Genomic DNA, 24,014 nt, shown 5'->3' on the forward strand with positions numbered 1-24,014 from the left:
GAACTTGCTCTGTTCTGCAGGCTTCGATTGAACTCCAAGATGCTGCCTCACAAGTGCTGGGATTAAAGGTGTGCACAACCACCAGATTTAGCAAGTGGCTCTTAACTATATCATTTTTTTTTTCTAGTTTCAAAGTGGGGACAGTTTTAGAATCGGTGTCCCATATACATATTGAGAGAAAAATCTACTAAAATTGTCATTAGCTCAGTCATTTAAATTTTTTTTATTAATTACAGTTTATATGTATCCCAGCTGTAGCCCCCTCCTTCATTCTCTCCCAACCCTACCCTCCCTCCATCTCCTCCCATGCCCTCTCCAAGTCCACTGATAGAGGAAGTCCTCTTCCTTCTGACTCTAGCCTATCAGGTCTCACCAAGACTGGCTGCATTGTCTTTCTCTGGGCTGGTAAAGCTGTCCCCCCTCAGGATGAGGTGATCAAAGAACTAGCCACTGAGTTCATGACAGAGATAGGCCCCGCTCCCCTTACTAGGAAGCTCAGTCATTTTTTAATCTTTAGTTGAGTTCTAGCCAAGTGATAGTTTGTACTTAGGAAACAGATAAAACACACAATTTTTATCTTTTAACAACAGAACCACTCAGCAAAGTGAGAAAGGCACAGAGGAAGACATACAAGTTACTAGTTTTAGCTTCCCTCCCTAGACCACACCAACACTCAGGACATCTGAAGTTTGTAGTTTTAGTGTTTTGCATATATTTGGTGTAACTCCACAAATAGCCAATGGTACTGTAGTCTGTTCCCAAGCTTAAATACATATCTCTGAGGTTATTTCCAGTGCAAACTGACATCACACATGAATCAGAGAACATTAATAAAGCTGACGGGTTTTTTTGTGTTTTGTTATTTTCTTTTCAAGAAGTTATAAAGAGATATAAGCAACAGATTTTTCTAAAGTTTTGTAAAAATTTAAAATTTTTTTTGAATTAATATTGTCACAAATTCTCTTCTAACTACAATTATTTCTCCAAAGAGCTTTTCTAAAATAGAGCTAAGTGATTTGCCTAAAGCCAAAGCACCTGATTAAGAGAACTGGGTCTAAAATCTGGGTTACCATCCATAAAAAAAACCAGTCTTCTCTAGAAAGGGGTACTACATTGGGAAAAATTCCTCCAGGCTTTAACATAGTAAAATTTTGATTCTAAAAAGGACTTAGTCTAATTTCATTTTTCGTGGTTTAAGATAAAATCTGTTTTGCTATCAAGTGCATGGCTCATGAGAACAATGGAAGGCAGCCTTCAGATCATGCTAGATTTGGCACAGGGTAAAAGATCTGAGATTAAAATATCTCTTCTGTTATCTTTGCCACGTTCCTCAAATCCTAAAATTACAACTAACTGCTGGCTGGACAAAAAATAAATAAATAAATAAATAAATGCTCATTTTAACAACTTGTTTTGGTGGGAGAGGGAGGGTTGTAGGGTAACTGAACCCAAAGCTGACCACTGACTAAACACAGACCAGCATAAGCCCAATACAGCTCTCTGTTCACCCTCACGACAGAATTCATTATTGTCAGCAGCAGGAGCATCCTCCTTCAGGGAAATTTTGCTAATCTTTTTGGGATCCACCAGGCGCCTTCAGCCTCCTGAGGAAAACCACAAACATGCCCTCTTCCCCATATTAATAAAGGGTCGGGGCCCTGCCATATTCCAGTAATCTGATCTTTCCATTTCACTTGGGCATAATTATCTTTGGTATTAGGGTGCCACAATTGATCAGTGGCCTTGTATATCCACATTCAAAAAATTTAAAGAGAGCATGATTAAGATAATTCTGTGGTGTTTGGGGATAAAACTCTCCACCCTTTTATTTATTTTTTGCAGATTTTAAACATACCAAATGACCAAAATACATAGAACACTCCTACTTCTTTTCTGTCTGGTTACAGATTGTCTAGCTTTCTCTGCTGTGGAAATAAACATGTTTTTTGCTCTAATCCCAGGTGTGGGATGTGGGACTGATTCAGATGGTCCACAGCAGCAGGTTACTTGCTTCCTGCCGGCTCTGAGAGGAGCTTTGTGCCAACTGCAGATAGTTTAAATCTAAGGACTCTGGAGAGAGACTAAATGCCAGAGCCCAGAGAGTGTGGCTGAGAGAAAGAGTAAGGCTGATCCTGGTTGCTGTTGTGAGACAAGAAGTTGGAGATCTTCTGAAAAGAGGATTGGACTGGCTCCAAGGAACCCAATGACCCTAACCAGCAGGAAGTAGCTAGGAGAACTGCACCCCCTCTCCCAATATCCCTTTCTCTCTCCTACCTGGTGTTAGGGTGTTGGAAGGAATTAGGGTGAAGTAGGGAGAAAAAATTTTAAAAATGTAAAGACCAACCCCCAACAGTTGGTGATCATGTAAAACTGAACTGTGTTGTCTGGAAGAAAGTATATAAATGAAATTATATAAGCTGGCGAAATCTCAGTAAGGATGTCAGTTTCCCACAAGACTGCACAATATAGAGGAACTGGGCGAGGGCTATAGGGCTTGTTGCAATCGTGTTATCCTACAGTTACCCACTTGGAAGGCTCAAGGAAGAGCAGTAAATGGAGAGTTGCAGGTCAGCCTGGACTTATACAGTAAGACTGTCTAAAATTTAAAAAAAAAAAAAAATCCTTCAGAGGGCACTCTTTTTGTTTTTCGTTTTCTTTTGACATAGGGTTTCTCTCTGTAACAGATCCCTTGCTGTCCTGGACTCACTTTGTAGACCAGGCTGGTCTCGAACTCACAGAGATCCACCTGCCTCTGCTGTAAACAGGTAGCCTCTTTAGTATATTTTGAGTTCTAGGGGAAATTCCTTTTAAACATAGTCTCAAAAAAGATAATTGTCAGCATAGATGCATTCAAGGTAGATGAGATACCATTTGAATCCTGTGCTCCCAAGTTAGGCGAACACAACTGCTCAGAAACTGAAGACCACCTTTCAAGACCAATCTGGCAGTTTGGGAAGACACTGTTAAGGTTTTCAAATATTTTATTAATAACTGACCAGGACATTGGCATGATATGGAACCACACATGAATAAAACCTAATGTGCTATGTCTATTTGTAGCTGTAACAATTCGGTCTTTGGAGACGAGAAAAAACCTTTGATGCTATCTCCTTTATGCATAAAAATTTGAAAACTATGCAGATGCTCTGGAAGGATACCAAGAGGCCATTCTTGGATAATGAATAGAAATGATAGGTGTCAGACAATTTATAACATTCAAGGAACTCCCGGTGAATTGAACAGTCAGGTTCAGATCGCCAGAAGTGTTAAGTACTCAAGTGTATTTTCATACAGCCTAGTTGCCTTATTAAAACGCCTAAAATCATCTGCCTAATAATCTGTTAATTTCCCAGTTTATAAGTGAGAGCAAGAAGAGCGTCCGCTGGACTTCTCTGCTTCTCTTTTGTACAGTCTTTAGTTGCTGGGAAGACCATGTCCAAGGAACTGTTAGCTGACCACAGCGCTTAAGCCAGCTCCTGATTCACAAGGAAAGTAGGAAAGTTAAAACACTTGCTCACACTGCTTGCACGCACTTCCAGCGCGCAGCCGCAGGACGGGAAAGGGTTGTCCTCTCTGGGTCGCCGTACTGGCTCTGTGGCTGCATCCTGGCTCGTCTCCCCGCCCCCTTCCACGTCAGCCGAGGACTCGGTGGAGCCGTCGCGGCAGCCGCTGGCTGGAGCGGTAGTCGACGGTCCCCCTGTTCCTTCCCGGACGCCGCCCCTCGGAGCCAGGTAGCGGCCGGAGCCCGGAGGCCCTGGGCTGCGGCGGCCGCGCGGGGTCGGCGAGCCGCGGGGTGGGGAGACGACGGGCTCGGCTAGGCCGCGGCCACGGGCGGTGGGGGCGGGGAGCTGGGCCGCGGCCCGGGGGCCGGGGACTGGGGCCGCCTGCGGCCTGGCCCTGCGGGGACGGAGGCCGGGGAGGGGCGGCCGGGGTGGGGGACCCGCCGCGGCGGCGGAGCCCAGGGTTCTGCGGCGTCTTCGTTCGCAGGCTCCCTTCCTGGAGCAGATCCGACGGTGTTGGGGTGGAAATCACTGCCCCGTGACGTGGTGCTCCGGGTTGTCACTGGTGTGTGGACCTCAACTCCGCAGCTTTCCGCGCCCTGGGACGGCGAAGCGGACCGGGGCTGTGTGGTTGTCACTAGGGTTCGTGGAGGGAGGGATGCCGGGGCGCTGTGTAGATCGACACACTCAAGCCGTGGGAAAGAACTTCAGGCAGTATCAAAGATCACCACTGATTTGCGGAATTTGACTTTTCCCCTAATGATACCTGTATTCTTTTCTGTAGATTTTCCTGGCACCTTTCGTTCATTTCATTCTGTATCGGGTTTATTATAAGCAGAAACCATGACGGCAGCAGAGAACGTGTGCTATACGTTAATTAACGTGCCAATGGATTCAGAACCCCCTTCTGAAATCAGCTTAAAAAATGACCTGGGTAAATAGTTCTTAATTCAAATAGATATTAGTTTAATTGACAGATAAAACACATAAAATTGAGCCAATTAATGTGATGTCTTTATACATGTCTATACTGTGTACTGTTTAAATCTTGTTAAATATAACTCTCTCCCTCAAATAGCCGTCATTTCTTTGGGGTGAAAACATTTCACATCCTTTCTTCGAGATTTTTAAGAATATATGGTATATAGTTGTTAACTGTAGTATACAATAACATTCCAGAACTGTTTGTCTGTTACTCAGTAGCCATTGATCAGCCTTTCCCATCTCCCCAGCCTCTGTAAGGCCCTACTCTTTCCAGGCTGTCTTAGAACTCACTAAGAGGCCAGGGCTGCCTTAAACTTGTATCAGTTCTCTGATCTCAACCTCCCAAGGGCTGAGATTAGGCACGGGCCACTAGTCAGCGTTTACTTTCAACTTTTATGATGGTGTAGGTTGATACTTCTTAGAACTTTTCTACTCTCAACCTGCTCTTGACCTGAGGAAGTTTCTCCTGTGTTATGTGTGTACGTGCACAAATAAGTGCTGGTCGTGTTTGCATATTGTGTGTACTTATGTGTGAAGGCCAGAGGTAAACCTTAGGTACCTTTCTCAGTCACATCCTACCTTATTTGTTGTTTTAGACTTTTAATTTTTTTCAGATTTTAATCATGTATATGTATGTGGGGGGGGTGCATATGTGTAAGCAAATGCCCTTGAAGGCCAGAGGGATTGGGTCTTCCTGGAACTGGAGTTACAGTCAGTTGTGAGGCATCCAGTGTGGATGCTAGGAATGGAAGTATATAGTTCTCTGCAAGAACACTCCATGCTCTTAACCTCTGGGTTAACCTCTTAACCAGTTCCCCAGTGTTATTTTTTAATATTTACTTAGTGGGGAGTTGGGAGACACTAGTGTGACAGTCGTGTGGGTGTCAGGCATTGAACTCAGGTGGTCAAGCTTGGCGCCAGGTGCCTTCTACCTGCTGAGCTTCTCAGTGGTTCCCTTCACATTGTTTTTAGACACAGGACCTTTTGCTGACCTGAAGCTTGCTGATTTCGCTAGACTAGGTGGCCAGCCAGTCTCGGTGATCCTCTTGTTTCCATCTCCCCAGTGCTAAGGTTTTAGGCATGTGTTGCTCTTGACTTTTACAAGGGTGCTAGAGATTGAACTCAGATGTGGCATGGCAAGCACTTTACTGACTGAGCCATCTCTTCAGCCCTTTCAAACAGCAGTTTTTTGTGTTTTTTTGTTTTTTTGTTTTGTTTTGTTTTGTTTTGTTTTTTGAGATGGGGTTTCCCTGTGTAGCTTTGGCTGTCCTGGAACTTACTTTATAGATCAGGCTGGCCTCCAACTCAGAGATTGACTTGCATCCTGAGTGCTGGGATTTAACAACAGTTTGGTAAATTATACATTATAACAATACATTTTTTAAAAAGATTTATTTACTTTATGTATATGAGTGCTCTGACTGGATGTATGCCTGCATGCCAGAAGAGGGCATCAAATCCCAATATAGATGGTTGTGAGCCATCATGTGGTTGCCAGGAATTGAACTCAGGACCTCTGGAAGAGCAGACAGTGCCCTTAACTGCTGAGCCATTTCTCCAGCCCTCAATACATTTCAATTTCAGACTAATTTGATATTTACAGTTAACGAAAGACTATAGGAAGACATGAAAACTCTGTTTCCTATGATTAAACCATGTTTTAATAAGAAAAAAAAAACCTTGTAAGTATAGTAAAAGCATTGTAGCTTATAACATACAGTAGTTTGGAATATGAGCTGAGGTGTTTCAGACATTGGTGTTATCTGTTCTAAGGGCATGTCCAGTATAATATGAATATGATATGTGCTCCAAACTAAGGCTACAGTGAAGTCATACAGTGCAACACAGGCAAGTGCTGCCAGAAATACTGTATTTGTTAGGTGATTTTGAATTTTGTGTTTAGAAATTTTTCACTGTTGCCAAAATCTGCATTCATTTGTGCTGCCCCCAATCAGGTTGTGAGTCACAGTATAAGAAGCTAGGATTAGGGGCTGGAGTAACTGGCTCAGCATTTAAGACCAGAAGCTGATCTTCAGAGGACCAGGGTTCAATCCCTAGCACTCACTTGGCAGCTCACAAACTAATTCTGGTTGCAGTGGATATGGTACCCTCCTCTGGTCTCTGAGAGTACTACATGCATACAATGCACAGACATACATTTTGGGAGAAACACCAATACATACAAAATAATAAAATTAAGAAAGAGAGAAAAGAAAGAGAGGCTAGGGTTAGGCCAGGAAGGTGGCTCAGAAAGTGAAAACCTTTGCCACCCAAGCCTGACACCCTGAGTTTGATCCCTGGAACGCACGATGGAAGAGAAAACCTACCTCGTGGAAGTTAACCTCCATGTGCGTGCTGTGGGAGAAGTGCCCCCACTCACATACACATACACATACACATACACATACACATACACATACACATACACATACACATACACAAGAGTTAAATTTTAAAAATACAGCCAGAATCCAAGTAAACGTTGATTGTAGTGAAAATGTAGAAACCAAGAGACTTTTTAGAGTTTTGTTAAAGTTATTTTTTTTAAGTTGTGTATACTTGTTTATGGATATGTGCACATTAATGTAGGTGAGAAGAGGGTGTGTCTGATCCCCTGGAGCTGGAGTTACAGGTGGTTGTGTGCTGTCCAGTGTGGGTGTTAGGAACTGAGGAGCTCAGGGACTTCTTTAAGAGCACGTACTGCCCTGAACCATAAAGCCATCTCTCCAGCTTCCCATCTAGAATTTTTGAGAATGTTGTCATTCTCTTAACCGCCGAGCCATCTCTCCGGCCCTGAGAATGTTGTCATTCTCTTAACCGCCGAGCCATCTCTCCGGCCCTGAGAATGTTGTCATTCTCAAAAATGAACTTTTACCTTACAAAAAAAGAAACTTCCTTCCCTTTAGACTTGCAGTATTAGTTTATAGAAATAAAATAATATCCAGTCTAATAAAGCTAAAGAAATAAAATCATTTAATTACTTGTTCCTCAAAATACTATAATTTCTTGCTTAGTTTAATGTATGTTACATAAATACAGCTGACAGTTTCATATAGGTAATAGGTTGGTGTAAACAAACAAATGAAGTCAGTACTAAACTAAATTTGAACATTCCCTACAAGCTTATATTTTCATTTTGAAAACATTTTGCAAAGGAAACGGACATATGTTTTGAAGTTCGAAAACCTGTGCTCTGTTCCTTTTAAAGTGTATACTGGCTTTTCCCAGTGGTACATATTTGTAGTTTCATCTGGTTCAGAAGGCTGAATCAAATGATCACATTTTTGAAACAAGTCTGGGCAGCTTTAATTCTAATCAGCAGCTATTGCTACAGTATTTTAAATTTTTCCAGTAGTTCAGACAGACAAGAAAAGGAAGTCTCTAAAGTTACACAAATTTTTAATATTACTTATTCCTTTAATTTTCAACCTTTTTATGGGTATTGAGGACCCTTTCCTAGATGCTTAAAAAAGGTCACTGTTCATATCACCTCTTTAAAAAATGGTTGTAATTGAGAAAATACACACAAAATGTGCTCTGTTGCATTTAGAAGTACTTAGCAGAATTTGTGTGGGTTTTGGGTTTTGTTTTTTTGGTGGTGGTGGTGTTTGCCACATCTGTTTGAAAACCATAGCCATGTGCCGTAGCTCTAGGTTAGGGAAGTCTACGTTAGCTCAGTTGGCTAGGGACCAGAAGGCCAGTCCAGTGCCTTCAGGTCACGTGTAAAGTGTCTGAGATTCAAAGACAGAACAGTCGTAAACCTCTGGCTTGGATCCGTAATCTTACTACCACAGCTGATAGTAAATTTGGTTTGGTTTGTTCATAGCTTTTTAAACTATCTGAGGAACTTTGTTTTGAAGTAATTGTACTTTTTTAAACTATTGAATCAGAGAAAGGCGATGTGAAGTCGAAGACTGAAGCTTTGAAGAAAGTGATCATTATGATCCTGAATGGTGAGAAGCTTCCCGGGCTCCTGATGACCATCATTCGTTTTGTGCTGCCTCTTCAAGATCACACCATCAAAAAGTTGCTTCTGGTCTTCTGGGAGATTGTTCCCAAAACAACTCCAGATGGGAGGCTTTTGCATGAAATGATTCTTGTGTGTGATGCATACAGAAAGGTAAACCAAACCATAACTGTTCGCCTTATTTGTAATTATAAAATTGTTGTAATATATACTGCTAGATTTTAAAATGAAATCTTTGATGAGATGAAAAATTGTAAGTATTTATTAGTGAAGCTGTAAACTCAAAAATGTGTTCAGCCTATGACCTATAGGCTTAGACTGCCCAAGGCTGGGGATAGCTGTTAATATGATCAGATACTTTTTGGTGGATTGGGAGTGGATTTTTATTTGGTTTTGTTTTTCTTGGTAACTATTGTATGAGGCTCAGAGTAAACTTTGTAGATGACAGTGTCTTAACATAATGTTAAAAGATTGTATATGCTTGTAAATTTTACTGTAAAAAATTGTATTGTTGCTTTTTCCTTCATCTATGTATTTTATGAGTTTTTGAAAAGACAATGGTGAGGTGCAAAAAAATTGCTTCGGTCAAGAGGAATCAGAAAGAAATTGGTAATTTAGATCTTTTTCCTAAATCTAACTTTAATTTTTTCAAATTAGAAACTTTGATATTTAAAACTTGATTTTTTTAAAAAAGCTGAAATTGAGGCCTGTGACATGATTCATCAGGTAAAGTGCTTTTTGCCAACCCTGGTACCTGAGTGTGACTCCACGGACCCACATGGTGAAAGGAGAGAACTGATTCTTGTAAATTGTCCTTTAACCTCCACCGTGTGTGCAAGCATACACACACACATGCACACACAAAGAAGCAAATGTAAGGTTTTCAAAGCTGGAACTCAATATTTCCTACTTTATTTTTATATCAGGATCTTCAGCATCCTAATGAGTTTATTCGAGGATCTACCCTTCGTTTCCTTTGCAAATTGAAGGAAGCAGAATTGCTGGAACCTTTAATGCCCGCTATCCGTGCTTGTTTGGAACATCGTCATAGCTATGTTAGGAGAAACGCCGTTTTAGCTATCTATACCATCTACAGGTGAGGAAAGATATTTATTTGCTTTATTTCTGTTTGCTTTATATTGCTTTAGATTAGAAGTTCCAGTGTGGTTGGTTACAGAATATAAGTACTTGTAGATATGGTTTGCTAATCAAAACGGTATTTACTATCATTAAATTGTTAACATAGAGAAGTCAAAAAGATCTGGGAATAGTGGGCTCTAGTTTTGGAAAGACACAGTCAGTTTGAATGCTACAGCACCATTTAAAATTATTGTACGCTGGCTGGAGAGATGGCTCAGCTGTTAAGGCTAGGCTCACAACCAAAAATACAAAATTATTGTATGCTTTCTAGTTTAAGGCCATGACCATCATTCCTAATTGGATTGCTGCAGTTCTCTTAGTTCATTTATTCACTTGCTAAGGGCATTGCATTTTTTACCTTGTTTTAAAATTCTCACTTTGAACAGTGTGGGTCTTGTCTTAGAAGCTTTGAAGAAGGATTCTTGTTATAACAGCTGAAAATTTAGCCTGGACCGGTGGTGCATCTCTTAAATCCAGCTTCTAGGGAGGTTGATTCAGGAGGATAAACAGGTTTGAGGCCAGTCTGGGCAACTTAATAAGTTTCTAAAAATAGAAAAAGGTTGGGGATGTGGCTCAGTGAGTGTTTATGTAGCAGGAGCAAAGCCTTGAGACAGTCATAATAATAAAATAATAAAGCAGAAGAGGTTGAACCTTAAAATGGTTTTAAGATTCAGAAGAGGCTAGAGTGCTAAACTGTTATAGTCATGGCTGTGAGTCCATTTACTAGTAGGTTGTGGTGCGGAGGGTAGAGCTTAGTAGCAGAGTCCTGGCCTAGAATGTGTGAGCATGGTCCTGGGTTAGACTCCTAGCACTGCCACTGTAGCTAGAATATGTATTATTTTGTGTCTGTGCACATGTGCGCAGGTTATGTGAGTGTGTGTGTGTGTGTGTGTGTGTGTGTGTGCGCCCCAGAGAACAGCATTAGTTATTATTCCTCAGGCATCATCAACCTTTAACAATGAGTTTCTTCATTGGCTAGGAACTCACCCAGTAGTCTAGGCTGGCTGACCAGAGAGCCGCAGGGATCTTGTCTTCATGTTCTCAGTGCCGGGCTGGCCTCGAACTCAGAGATCTACCTGCCTCTGCCTCCCAATTGCTAGGATTAAAGGCATGCACCATGACACCCAGCTTGGCTTTCTTTCTTTTTTAACTTTTATTAATTACACTTTATTCATTTTGTATCCCCCCCATAAGCCCCACCCTCTTCCCCTCCCAATCCCACCCTCCCCCTCGTTGGCTTTCTTTTTTTAAGACTTATTTATTTTATATATATGAGTGCTCTGTTTTCATGCATACCAGAAGAGGAGATCAGATATGATTACAGCTGGTTGTGAGCCTGCATGTGGTTGCTGAGAATTGAACTCAGGACCTCTGGAAGAGCAGCCAGTGCCCCCACCCCCTTTTTATTTTTTTTAAATTATTAGTATTTATTACAATTTATTCAATTTGTATCCCAGCTGTCCCCCTCTCTGGTCTCCTCCCAATTCCACTCTCCCTTCCCACCGCTTTTTTTAATGTAAGTTCTAGGAAGTTTTGGAACTATGATAACTGATGATGGTACTATGATATTTACTTTATTATATGTTCTTTTTTGTTTTTATTTTATTTTGTTTTGTTTTTCAAGACAGGAGTTTCTCTGTGTAGCCTTGGCCCTCCTGGAACTTACTCTTTAGACCAGTATGGCCTTGAACTCAGCAATTCACCTGCCTCTGGCTCCCGAGTGCTGGCATTAAGGGCGATATGCACTACCACCAGGCTTTACATATCTCTTTTTAAAATTATTGTTTTGTTTTATGTATATGGGTGTATTGCCTGCATGTATGTATGTGCCTAATGCCAAAAAGGCCAGAAGAGGACTTCAGATACCCTGGTAGCAGAATTATAGACAGTTGTGAGCTACCATGTCAGTGCTGAGAATAGAATCCATGTTGTCTGTAAGAGCAATCAGTACTCTTAACCACTTTTCTCTCCTGTTCTACGTATTATTTTTATTTAAAAAATTAAAGACTTGTGTTAAGGTTTTTTTGTTTGTTTGCTTGCTTGCTTGCTTGCTTTTGTTTTTTTTAAGACAGGGTTTCTCTGTGTAGCCCTGGCTGTTCTGGAACTAACTCTATGGACCATGCTGGCCTCAAACTCAAAAAGGTCCGTGTGCCTCTACCTCCCTGTGTCTGGCTCACAAAGTTTAAGTTTTAATGTTGGTAATGTCTAGAAAGTAAAGTAAGAAAGTGAGTTTTTATTTAATATGAATGTTACCTGTTTTGTTTAAAGAAATTTTGAACATCTAATACCTGATGCTCCTGAGCTGATACATGATTTTCTGGTAAATGAGAAGGATGCAAGCTGCAAAAGAAATGCATTTATGATGCTGATTCATGCAGATCAGGTAAAAGCACCTAAAAATACTTTCTCACTATAGTTAAATGAAAATTAAAAATCTACAAGTTCCTCAGCATATTTTCTTTTCTTTATTGGTTTTTTTCTTTTCTTTCTTCCTTCCTTCCTTCCTTCCTTCCTTCCTTCCTTCCTTCCTTTCTTTCTTTCTTTTTTTCTTTCTTTCCTTCTTTCCTTCTTTCCCTCCTTCCTCCCTCCCTCGATCCCTCCCTCCCTCGATCTCTCCCTTCCTCCCTTCCTCCCTCCCTCCCTCCCTCCCTCCCTCCCTTCCTTCCTTCCTTCCTTCCTTCCTTTTTCTTGACAGGGTCTAACTGTATAGCTCTGGCTGTCCTAGAACTTGCTATGCAGACCACACTGACCTTGAACGCAGAGAAATTCTTATGTCTCTGCCTCCCAAGTATGCCACTATGCCTGGCCTCAGCATGTGGTATGTTTTTAACTAGTAGGTTGTAGTACCTGTGGTTTAGTTTGCAGTCTACAGAGTTAGCTAGGGCTACAGAGAGAAACCCTGGCTTGAAAAATAAAAAAAGTATTGATGTTTTTACTGATGAGACATTAAGGTCATAGTTCTGTGTGTACATTGTCTGATTATGAGACTTACTGGGAGATTGTTCTGTCCGGTCTCAGTAATAGGAATATAACTATGCTCTTTATTCATTTTGGGGGTTTTGAGACAGAATCTCCTTATGTAACTTTGCGGGCCTACAACTTCCTATCAGGCTATCTTCAGATTTCCACATATCCTTTGCTTCTACCTCTCAGGTGCTGGGGTTACAGGCATATGCCACCATACCCAGTTTAGGAATGCCTAAATGGCTGGTTTATTTCAATTACATGAATATCCTGAATCATGTAGGACTTAAGACTTCTTACTTGTTACAAAAATTCAGACCACACATGTGACCCAATTCTAGAAAATGTTGTGATTTTCTCACATATATTTGAGTTAGCTTCTTTCTTAGTATCTTTTACTTCTTTCTCCCAATTAATTCCTTTTTGTTCCAATTTCTTCATTAGTTTTATATTTGGGGTAATACATATATATTTTTGAATTTGTATTAATTCATTATACCAAGTGACAAATATAAATATATTCTTATTTTTTTAGGATCGAGCTTTGGATTATTTAAGTACATGTATTGATCAAGTTCAGACATTTGGAGACATTCTACAGTTAGTTATTGTTGAACTAATTTATAAGGTAAGAATGATAATTTAATTAAAAAACAAAAAACAAGGATAGCTCAAACAATCCTATACAATAAAAAAAACTTCCAGAGATCTTACCATCCCTGATTTCAAGCTATATTGCAGAGCTGTAGTAATAAAAACCAGATGGTTTTGGCATAAAAACAGACAGGTTGCTCAGTGACTCGAAGACCTAAATGTAAATCTATACACCTATGGATTTTTTTCTCTTTTATTTTATGTGCTATTAGTGAGAGAGTGTCTTATCCCTTGGAATTGGTATTACAGAGAGTTGGGAGCTGCCATATGGGTACTGGGAATTGAACCTGGGTCCTTTGGAAGAGCAGACAGTGCTCTTAACCACTGAGCCATCTCTCCAGTCCCACCTATGGATTTTTTTTATAAAGAAATCAGAAATATACAGAAGAAAAAAAGCATCTTTAAGAAATGGTGCTGCTCTAACTGGATGTCTGCATGTAGAAGAATGCAAATAGATCCATAGCTATCACCCTGTATAAAATTCAAGTCCAGTGAATCAAAGACCTCAACATAAAACCACATACACTAAACCTGATAGAAGAGAAAGCAGGAAATAGCCTTGAATCCAGTGTTCAGGAAACTTCCTGAGCAGAACACCTTTAGCCCAGGCACTAAGATCAACAATTAATAAATGGGACTTCATGAAACTGAAAAGCTTCTGTAAGGCAAAGGACACAGTAGGCCAAATGGCAGCCTACAGAATGGGAAAAGATCTTCACCAACTCTGACAGAGGACTAATGCACAAATATATAAAGAACTCAAAAAAGTAGACACTAACAATACAAATAATTCAACTAAAAAAATGGTACAGATTTAAATAGAGAATTCTCAACAGAGAAATCTCAGATGGCCAAGAAGCACTTCAAGAAGTGTTCAACTTCCTCAGCCATCAGGGAAATGCAAATCACAACTACTTATTCTTGTCAGAAACACAAATGACAGGTCATGCAGGGCTGGTGAGGGTATGGAGCACTCCTCCACTGCTGGCGGGAGTGCAAACTTGTACAGCAACTTCGGAAATCAATGTGGTGGTTTCTCAGGAAATTGGGAATCAGTCTGCCTCGAGACCCACCTATTCCATTCCTGGGTGTATACCCAGCGGACACTGCTCCACCTCGAGGACACTTGCTCTACCATGTTCATAACAGCATCATTTGTGACAGCCAGAAACACGAAACAACCTGAATTTCCCTCAACCGAAGAATAAATTTAAAAAAAAAAAGTGGTACATTTATACAATGGAGTACTACTCAGCTTTTAAAAATAATGACATTGGCACTTGGGGAGGCACAATCTGTTGGTCTACAAAGCAAGTCCAAGAGCCATGGCTACACAGAGAAGCCGTCTCAAAAAAAACAAACAAGCAAACAAAAAACAACCCCCCCCCAAAAAAAGACATTATGAAATTGGCAGCCAAATGGATAAAACTAGAAAAGTTATCCTGAGTGAGGTAACCCAGACCCAAAAAGACAAACATGATATATACTCATAAGTAGATATTAGCTGTAAAATAAAACAGTCATGCTAAAATCCATAGATCCAGAGAGGCTAAGTTATGAGGGCTTAAGGGAGTATGCCAGGATTTCCCTGGGAAGGGGAAATAGAATAGATGTTTTTTGGTGGACTGGGGACAAGTAGGATTGGAAAGAGGGTGGAGAAAATACTAGAGAAATAACTGGATTTGGGGGACATTTCAGGGGCAAGGTAGAAAGCTAGTGCAATGGAAATTCCATGAAACCTATGAGAGCAACTCTAGCAAAAACTAGTCATGGGGTCCACAGAGCCTGAACCAGCCATCTTCTGCAACCAGACAAGACTTCAAGTGAAAGGATTGGGACACCAATACAGCTACAAAACCTTCAGACTACAGATTATCCTGCCTGCAGAGTGTGCTGGAACGGGGGCCTTGCGTAATTGTCATCAGAGAGATCAGAGAGACTTCAGCAACTGCTGGGAGTGGATGCAGAGTCCCACAGCCACACACATTAGGTGGAGCTCCAGGAGTCCTGCTGAGGAGGGAGAGGAAGGATCAGAAGAACCAGAGAGGCCAGGGACACCTCAAGAACACAGCCCACAGGCCCACAGAATCAACTGACTGGGACTCGTGGGGACTTGTAGAGATCAGAGAGTCTATAGGGGTCTGACCTAGGTCTTCTGCACATATGTCATGGCTGAGTAGCTTAGTATTATGGGATTCCTAACTCACTGGGAGCGGGGTCTTAATCTTGCCTGTTTGTGGGACCCTTCTCCTACTGGGATGCCTTATCCAGCCTTGATATGATTGATATATGTAGCCTGGTCTTACTGTAGCTTGTTATTCTTTGTTTGGTTGATATCCCTGAGAGGTCTGCTCTTTTCTTTTTTCTTTTTCTTTTTTTTTTTTTTAAGATTTATTTATTATGTATACAATGTTCTGTCTGCACGTACACTTGCACACCAGAAAAGGGCACCAGATTTCATTAGAGATGGTTGTGAGCCACCATGTGGTTGCTGGAATTTGAACTCAAGACCTCTGGAAGAGCAGCCAGTGCTCTTAACCTCTGAGTCATCTCTCCAGGCCCATCTGCTCTCTTCTAAGGGGAGGTGAGGTAGGGATGTGGATCTTGGGGAGAAGGGAGGTGGAAGGGAGAGACTGAGGAAAGGGGAGGGAGAGGAAACTGAAGTCAGGATGTAATACATGAAAGAAGAAAAAATAATTTTTAAAAGAGTGATAATTTATGATTTATAAATAAATTCAACAGTTTACGACAAAAGTAAATAGCCTTATTCTGGAACATTCTTCAACTGCTATAATAATTTTTTAATTTGGTATTGTATATATTTGTTGCGAGCTGATGACATGCTGTAGATGGTCAGAAGAGGGTCAGTTCTCTTCTTCCACTCTGTGTCCCAGGGATAGAACTCAAATTGTCAGGCTTTGTGGTAAATTAATTAAGCCACTTAGTTGTCTCACTAGCCCCAGTAATAATGTTTTAATAATAGAGACATTATTAAATATCTTAATTTATGCCTTCCTTTTGGTGTTGTTGTTTTCCAGACAGGATTGCTCTGTGTAGCATTGGCTGTTATGGACTTATTTTGTAGACCAGGCTGGCCTGAAACTCACAGAGATGTGCCTGGGATTACAGGCATGTGCCACCACGCCTGGCAATTTATGCCACCTTATAGCCATTTTTTTCTGTAATAACTTTATTGTGTCCCCCAAGTACTTGCTTCTGTTCTTTTTAAGTCTTTATAAGAAATTAGTCTGTATGGCTTAAAGAAATCATTGCCCAGTCATTGAGTGGATGAATTAGCCTTTAGAATAAAGTACAGAATATTTTTAATTATATATCAAACTTCTTTGAAAAACTAAAATTTAATAAACTTTATAAATGCTTTATTTTTAAGAGTGATTAGTTGGTCCCAATTAGGTAGCTCAGTGAGCAAATGTGCTTGGGGGCATAAGCCACATAAAGGTGGAAGGAGGGAGCTGAGATACTGTACTGAGATACCACCACACATGTATGCACAGCCCTTTGCTCCCCCACCTCAAGGGCACAGATACACAAGTTTTTGAAAAATGTTTTAAATTTAAAAGTGAAAAGAAATGGGAAATACCTTATTATGCTTCAGAAACATTCAGGAGTGTTGTAGTTTTAAGCGTCTGACAACCCTGTGGTAAGCAAATCTGTCAGTACTATTTTTCTAATATTTCAGTATTTTACAACAATATTGACCAGCTAATAGCCCCAAAGTGGCTTCTGATTTAAGTGGAAGAAAAAGGACATACCTCTATCACTATGAATCAAATACTAGAAATAATTAAATTTGTTGCTGTGGTCTGGAAGTTTAAGTGTGTCCCCCAAAGTCTTGGATTTCAATGTGTCAGTGTAGAAGTATGTAATAAAGAGCTGAACCCTAGTGCAAAGTTATTAGGGTGTACTGCCCTCAGGGTTTCTTATGAGAAACCTTAGAGGACACTGTAGGAAGAGCAAGCCATGGGGCGCGAGCCAAGGCTCAGTGATAGAACGTTGCCTGCCTCAAGAGGCCCTGGATTTGCTCTTGGTCCTGTTAAAACTGGGGGGAGTTTCAACATGTTTGCTGTTGGGGTTTTGTGTAGGTTGGAGGGCAGCATCTTGGTTATGCAACCAAGGCGAGCCTTGAACTTCTGGATTCAGCTATCCTCCTACATTGACTGCATGGTAGTTTTCAATATTTTTTGAGAGAGCTGATTGTTATAATGTTCTGATAAAACAAATATCATCCAGTTGTCCTCAGGGTCATAATCCTCCTTGCTCTACTTTCCGAGTTGGGATTACAAGTATCCAATATTGTTCTCGGCATATCTTCTTTTTCTGACTTGGCATCCAGAATAAAAGTTTAGATTAACTAGAATAGTCTATTGGGGCATCTACATTAATGTAGTTGGTGAGCGTGTTCTAGGTTTTCTTACTTTGACTTTCCTTTCACTTGTTTAAATACACATCCTTTATAGTCAACTGAAGACTTATGAAGCAATGAAAATGCAATTAACAATACAATGGATAAATGCACAAGTAGCTCTGACAGTTACCTTGAATGTACCTTTTCATTTTTTTGTGTGTGTGCGTGCACACGTCATGCATACCTGTGGAGGTTAGAGGGTAACTGTGGAGTACGTGCTTTCCCTTTTGTATGGGTTCCAGGGATCAAACTCAGGTTGCTAGCTTGTTCTACAAACACTGTTGAACCATCTTGCTGGCTCCTGTGACAGTTACTTGAAACATTTTTTTTTCTTCTGAAATTATCAATGTTGTTACATCTCACCTGGTGTTGGCTGTTATTTTTTTTATACCTTTGAGATTATTCTTAGCTTTTATATTGTATTTTACTTACTATTTACCAAGACAGTGTCTCACTCTGTAGGTAACTCTATTTAGTCTGCAACTCACTATGGAGACCAGGCTGGCCTGGACCCAGAGATCTGCCTGCTTCTTCCTAAAGGCAGACATTAAAGGTGTGAGCCACCATGCGTTAAAGTATTTCATCTAAAGTAATTATCAAGGCTGGGAATGTAGCCTGCTATGTGTAGAATGCCTTTAAAACCAGCTGAAGCCTGAATGTTTTCTTTTCCAGGTCTGTCATGCTAATCCATCAGAAAGGGCCCGTTTCATTCGCTGTATCTACAACTTACTGCAGTCATCAAGTCCTGCTGTAAAATATGAAGCTGCTGGGACACTAGTGACACTGTCAAGTGCACCCACTGCAATAAAGGTACTCTGGGGTAATTTGATAGACATCTTGTTTTATCCCTCATGATTTAATGGCACTGCAGCTCTTTATGTGATTACTTCCGTACTTATGCAGATATGTCCAACCTTTGACATTAAACACAACATGTACAAAGTTCTTGCTTGAGAACCACACAACTGAGTTAAAGGGAGAAAAATATCAATACCCCCCAGCACACATGTGCGCGAGCACACACACACACACACACACACACACACACACACACACTGCTTTCAGTAAGTACAATTTTATGCTGGTCTGCATTTATATCTACTCTTGGCCACCAAGCCCCAGGCTGGACACATGGTAGAGAGAACTACAGATTTTGTAAGATGATTTGTTTCTTTACATAATACAGCCTTTTCTTCTTGCTTACGGAAAAGGGGAGAAAAACGTGGAAAATAATAGTATTTCTAGTTTCTAGAGAATTATACTGATGTTTGAAGATCTTTCTTCACAATTACATTAAAAACTGGATCTATAATGAACACTTCTGAAAATGTCATTGGTGATCAATAATAGGTTATTGCATTTCTTTTCTTTTGTTTATTCCATCAAGCCTTAGTAAAAAACCTCTAGTATTTTCAGAGAATAATAATTCTAGAAAGCCAGCAGGTATAAATTATGAATTTACTGTTTTACCATTAATACTTGAAACGCTTTTTATTTATAAATAATTTTAAATGTGTAGGGAACTTAAAGAAACAGGACAGAGTTCCCGTACATTCCACTTGTCCTGTCTTGTAATGTTTACCTTGTGTGATCATTGTGTGACTGTCAGAACTAAATTGACATTGAAATAGTAGTGTCAAATTAGTCTCTGCAGGTTTTCAGTTAATGGCCTTTTCTGTTTCATGATCCACTAGAGGGTTCCATGATTTACTCTGTTGTCTGTAGAGTCCCCTCTAACCTATGAGGATTACTTTCATGGCTTCATAAAGAATACCAGTTTGTTTTATAAGAGATTCTGGAACTTGAATTTGTCTCATGTTTTCTTATAATCACTAAGATTAGACGTTTGGGGACAAATACCACAAAACTGATCTTCTACTGTCACGGGTCCTCAGTATGTGAGACCTATATACCTTATTCATGGTCAGTTAGGTCAAGTGCTGGCTCCCTGATTTCTCCCATTGTTCCGATTCCTCTTGTATTCAAAATATATTTGAGGTACTTTGAGACTGTAGCTCTCCTGTTGTTCCTTCAGAGCCACTAATTTTAGCACAGAGAAATGGATTTTTCTCAGCTATAGTTATTACTAGATATCCTAAGGGTTACTTTTATAGTACCTTGTTTTACAGTTAGTATGGAATTCCTCCATAAGGAAGTGCTGACTCTCTCCCTTTTCTTCTGTTCTTCATTTATAACATATAAATATGAATATTTGTTTTATGGCTCATAATCCACTCTTATCATTATTTATTTTGTTCAAGTTGTTTCAGCTTTGGCTATTGAGAGCTTTTATAGATTGGCTACTATTTCCTTTGATTTTAAACTTGATCATTGTACAAATCTTATGTAAAAATGGTAATAGGGCACTAGGGTTGTAGCTCACTTGCTAAAGCACTTAATTGGGGTGTGCAAAGCCCTGGGTTCAGTCAGCAGTGCTACCTCCTAAAAAGTTTAAATATACGCTAACATTTCATAAGAGGTTATATTTCATCTTTGACTTTGTAATCCTTTCCGTGCCGTGTAGTCTAAAGTAACACTGAGGTTTGTTATAATTAGGGATAGACATACATATTCCTTTAAATGAATTGCATAAATGGTAGTGCAGAGGTGAGTGGGTATATTTTAGATTTTTAGTGGCCTGACAGGGTGGAACAGTTCTTATTTTTACAACATTTGATTTTTTTAGAATGCATTTCTTTTTTTTCTGTAGGCGGCTGCTCAGTGTTATATTGATTTAATCATTAAGGAAAGTGATAACAATGTAAAGCTCATAGTTCTGGACCGGTTGGTGGAATTAAAAGAGCATCCTGCTCATGAGCGAGTCCTCCAGGTAAGTTTTATTTTTTATTTATTTATTTATTTTTATGTAGATTTAGGTCATTCCCAAGCCTTGCCACTGTAAGTAACCATATTGAGAACCTGAAACCTGGCAGTGTAAATTTGGGGCAACTGAGGTATAAGCCTTAAATCACCATCTCAAAAAGACCATGTTTAGGTCTTTTTATGTGACATTGATTTGCTGACAATTAGCCAAACTGGCTTTCCTGTAAAATACTCTTCTTCCTGGATGTGGCTGATGACTTTGCTGTAATGTCACTAGCCTGTTCCTCTGACTTTGTATTTTCTATGAAATGAGTTGGATCTAAAACTTGATAGAGTCAAAGTGTACATTGTCAGTTGTCGCTTCATGGCTCACTACACTAGGAGATCCAACACTTCTTCCAACACTACTAATTTCAGTATTAATCAGAGGATTGAGGTGATGAGGGGCAAAAGCACTATGGAGCCATTAAGATCTTTTTCTTATGACGAGAAAGACTGGCATCACTTTGCAGTTTTTGTTCTTCTACAGGATCTGGTGATGGACATCCTAAGAGTACTGAGCACACCAGATTTAGAAGTGCGTAAGAAAACGCTGCAGTTAGCTCTGGATCTTGTCTCTTCCAGGAATGTTGAAGAGGTAAAACAGAACATTGGTGACATTCTTTGTTAGTGGCCCAAGTATGATGTAATTCTCATTTGTTTTTACTTTTTTTCCCCATAGTTGGTTATTGTCTTGAAGAAAGAAGTAATTAAAACAAATAATGTGTCTGAGCATGAAGACACTGACAAATACCGACAACTCCTTGTGAGAACACTGCATTCCTGTTCTGTCCGATTTCCAGATATGGCTGCAAATGTTATTCCTGTGGTATGTAATTTTTATCATCTCACTTGTAAGATTCTCTAGATGTTTTTATTTCTCTTTTTGAGTTATTTTACATCTACTGAAATTGCAACCACCTGAGATAACAAAAATCTCACTGTACATTTCTGATTTTTGTGTATATTCCTATGCCAACTAGGGTAAGAACTCAGATTTCCTTTGCAGCACACAGGACTGTTGAGACTTCTGTTAATGTACTAATGCTTAATCTCTCAGCTTATGTTTTGTTCTATATTTTGAAAATCACTACCATTTTTTGTTCATTAATTTATTTCTGGCTTTATATAATTTTTCTTTCTGGAACCTAACTATTTGTTCTATTTCTTTTTTCTGTTAGCTAATGAAATTTCTCAGTGACAATAACGAAGCAGCAGCTGCTGATGTCTTGGAGTTTGTTCGTGAAGCCATTCAGCGCTTTGACAACCTACGAATGCTGATTGTTGAGAAGATGCTTGAAGTCTTTCATGCTATTAAGTCTGTCAAGTAAGTTTAAAACACAATGTAAAGTTGAACATTTTTGTAAATTTCTATTTTCAAAGGATCAATTGGCAGAAGGTAAAATTAGAGAGTAAACAAGACATACTGTACACATTATCCACCAACATTCTCAGTTCATAATGTATAAGATGGTTTTAGTTAGGTTTCTGTATTCTCATTACATCTAAAACATTGTGAATCCCAGAGTCCCCAAGAAGTATATTTTTTAAGTGTTGTATTTAAAATCACCTTTTGGATACCTATTATTTATGTCACTCAGCATTTATTGAAAAGAAGGTTTTAAACCACAACCTCAATCTCACAGTATGTTAGATTCAATTAGCTTTTCTTTATGAGAAAGGATTGTTGAATACAAATTTTGCTATATTTATTGCATTCTGTGGATAAGCTACAAGAGATTTGTAGTATGTCTACTTAAATAGGATGGGACCAGTACAAGTTTAGTTCAGTAGTGTGAGATATATTTATACATACATACACATGCACACAAATTATACACATATGTATGATGCGTATGTGTGTGAAAGTAAAATTTGTCCTGTTTATAAGAAAAAAACATCAAAGCTTTGCTTTTGATAGCTGTAATCTTCTGTAAGTTTCTATGATTTTATTTTTCTAAAGAGATTCAGTTAAAAATCTAAAAAAAAGGATGACTAAAAATTTTATCCAGTTTAACATTTTAACATAGAAAACTGTTGCTGTCCTTGTTAACTGTCTTAGTTAGGGTTTCTGTTGTTGTGAAAAGACATCATGACCACAGCAACTCTTATAAAGGAAAACATTGAATTGGGGCTGGCTTACATTTCAGACGTTTAGTCCATTACCATCATGTGGGAAGCCTGGCAGCATGAAGGCAGACATGGAGCTGGAAAGGTAGCTCAGAGTTCCACATCTAGAGTCACGGGCAATAGGAAGTGACTGTGTGCCACACTGGGTGTAGCTTAAGCATACATGATCTCAGCCCACCTCCACAGTGACAACACTTCCTCCACTAAGGCCACACCTACTCCACTAAGGCCACAGAGTCTGTGGGGCTATTCCTATTCAAACTACATTAACATTTGGGAGTCAGGGAATTATTTTGTTTTTGTGACAAGACACTACTGTGAGCCTAGTTTGAGTGTCTTTATGACAGATATGTGCCTACCACAGCTGGCTCTCGTTTTTTTTTTTTTTTTTTTTTTTTTTTTATGTGCTGGGTTAAACCCAGCACCTTGTGCATCGTAGAAAAACACTATACAAGTGAGCTGACTCCCAACTCTGACTTGATATTCTTCTGTATATATCATCTTACCCAACATTTTGTTTCTTGCTGTGATTACAAATAAAAAGTGGAATGGATTTTAAAATTATATTCAAATAATATGTTACTCATAGTAAAAAATGATAAAACCAGATTTATTTTTACTGTTCCTAAATGAAGTGCTTATGGGGAACATTTTGGTAAATTATGACTTTTATTGCTTAACTTACTAATTTTAGAATGTGCCTAATAGCAGTGAAAGCAAGTAGCTATTTTTCTTATGATTTCTGGAGAGAAATAAAGTTTCCCATTTGTTAAAATCTTTCTGAACTGTTCCTTTTCCAGAATACAAAATCCTGGTTTTTTGCCTTTGCTTAAATTCATGAAGAAACATTTCTGTGTCAAGATTTGTCTCCAGATCTGTATTTCAGCTTCTCCATTCTTGCCCTAGGATTTATCGAGGTGCACTGTGGATCCTGGGAGAATACTGTAGTACAAAGGAAGACATTCAGAGTGTGATGACTGAGGTCCGCAGGTCCCTTGGGGAGGTAGGTTTTACTAAGGGTCTGCTTTGTGTGATGGTTGTGCTTTAGAAAACTCGGCTTGGCTGGCAGTGTAGCGTAGTGGTAGAGTCCATGCCTGGCACTCATGGCAGCCCTGGGGTCAATTTCTAGCACAGACACAAAGGACACAGCAATTTGATATGTATGTGATCATTCACTTTTGTGTTTTTCTTGAGTAGTATTTGTGCTAAAGAACACTGAAAATTGTATTTTAATTATCCAGATAAATAAACCTCAGGGGCTATGGAAATTTAAAAGCGCCCCCTACCTCCATGAGAACCATTAATAATTTCAAATAATTATTTATTTACCTTTGGGTAAGGTTTTATTTGAACAAAGTCTATGCAGCTAATAAAATTCTTTTCTATA

General features: G+C 39.5%; 1 protein-coding gene across 1 annotated transcript in view; it reads left to right on the plus strand.

The window, feature by feature from the left end:
* The first annotated feature begins 3,581 nt into the window (after nucleotides 1-3,581).
* Nucleotides 3,582-24,014, plus strand: part of Copb1 (COPI coat complex subunit beta 1) — a 35,475-nt gene continuing 15,042 nt past the window's right edge. The window contains exons 1-12 of the mRNA XM_021649603.2: nucleotides 3,582-3,731; nucleotides 4,285-4,434; nucleotides 8,375-8,604; nucleotides 9,378-9,547; nucleotides 11,860-11,974; nucleotides 13,091-13,183; nucleotides 18,308-18,445; nucleotides 20,346-20,465; nucleotides 20,988-21,095; nucleotides 21,180-21,326; nucleotides 21,679-21,824; nucleotides 23,534-23,630. Of these exons, the coding sequence (XP_021505278.1) occupies nucleotides 4,344-4,434; nucleotides 8,375-8,604; nucleotides 9,378-9,547; nucleotides 11,860-11,974; nucleotides 13,091-13,183; nucleotides 18,308-18,445; nucleotides 20,346-20,465; nucleotides 20,988-21,095; nucleotides 21,180-21,326; nucleotides 21,679-21,824; nucleotides 23,534-23,630 (1,455 nt within the window). The 5' untranslated portion in view covers nucleotides 3,582-3,731; nucleotides 4,285-4,343. The remainder of the gene's footprint in view (nucleotides 3,732-4,284; nucleotides 4,435-8,374; nucleotides 8,605-9,377; nucleotides 9,548-11,859; nucleotides 11,975-13,090; nucleotides 13,184-18,307; nucleotides 18,446-20,345; nucleotides 20,466-20,987; nucleotides 21,096-21,179; nucleotides 21,327-21,678; nucleotides 21,825-23,533; nucleotides 23,631-24,014) is intronic.

Source organism: Meriones unguiculatus, chromosome 14, assembly GCF_030254825.1.
Source record: "Meriones unguiculatus strain TT.TT164.6M chromosome 14, Bangor_MerUng_6.1, whole genome shotgun sequence".
In the NCBI taxonomy this organism is placed as follows: Eukaryota; Metazoa; Chordata; class Mammalia; order Rodentia; family Muridae; genus Meriones; species Meriones unguiculatus.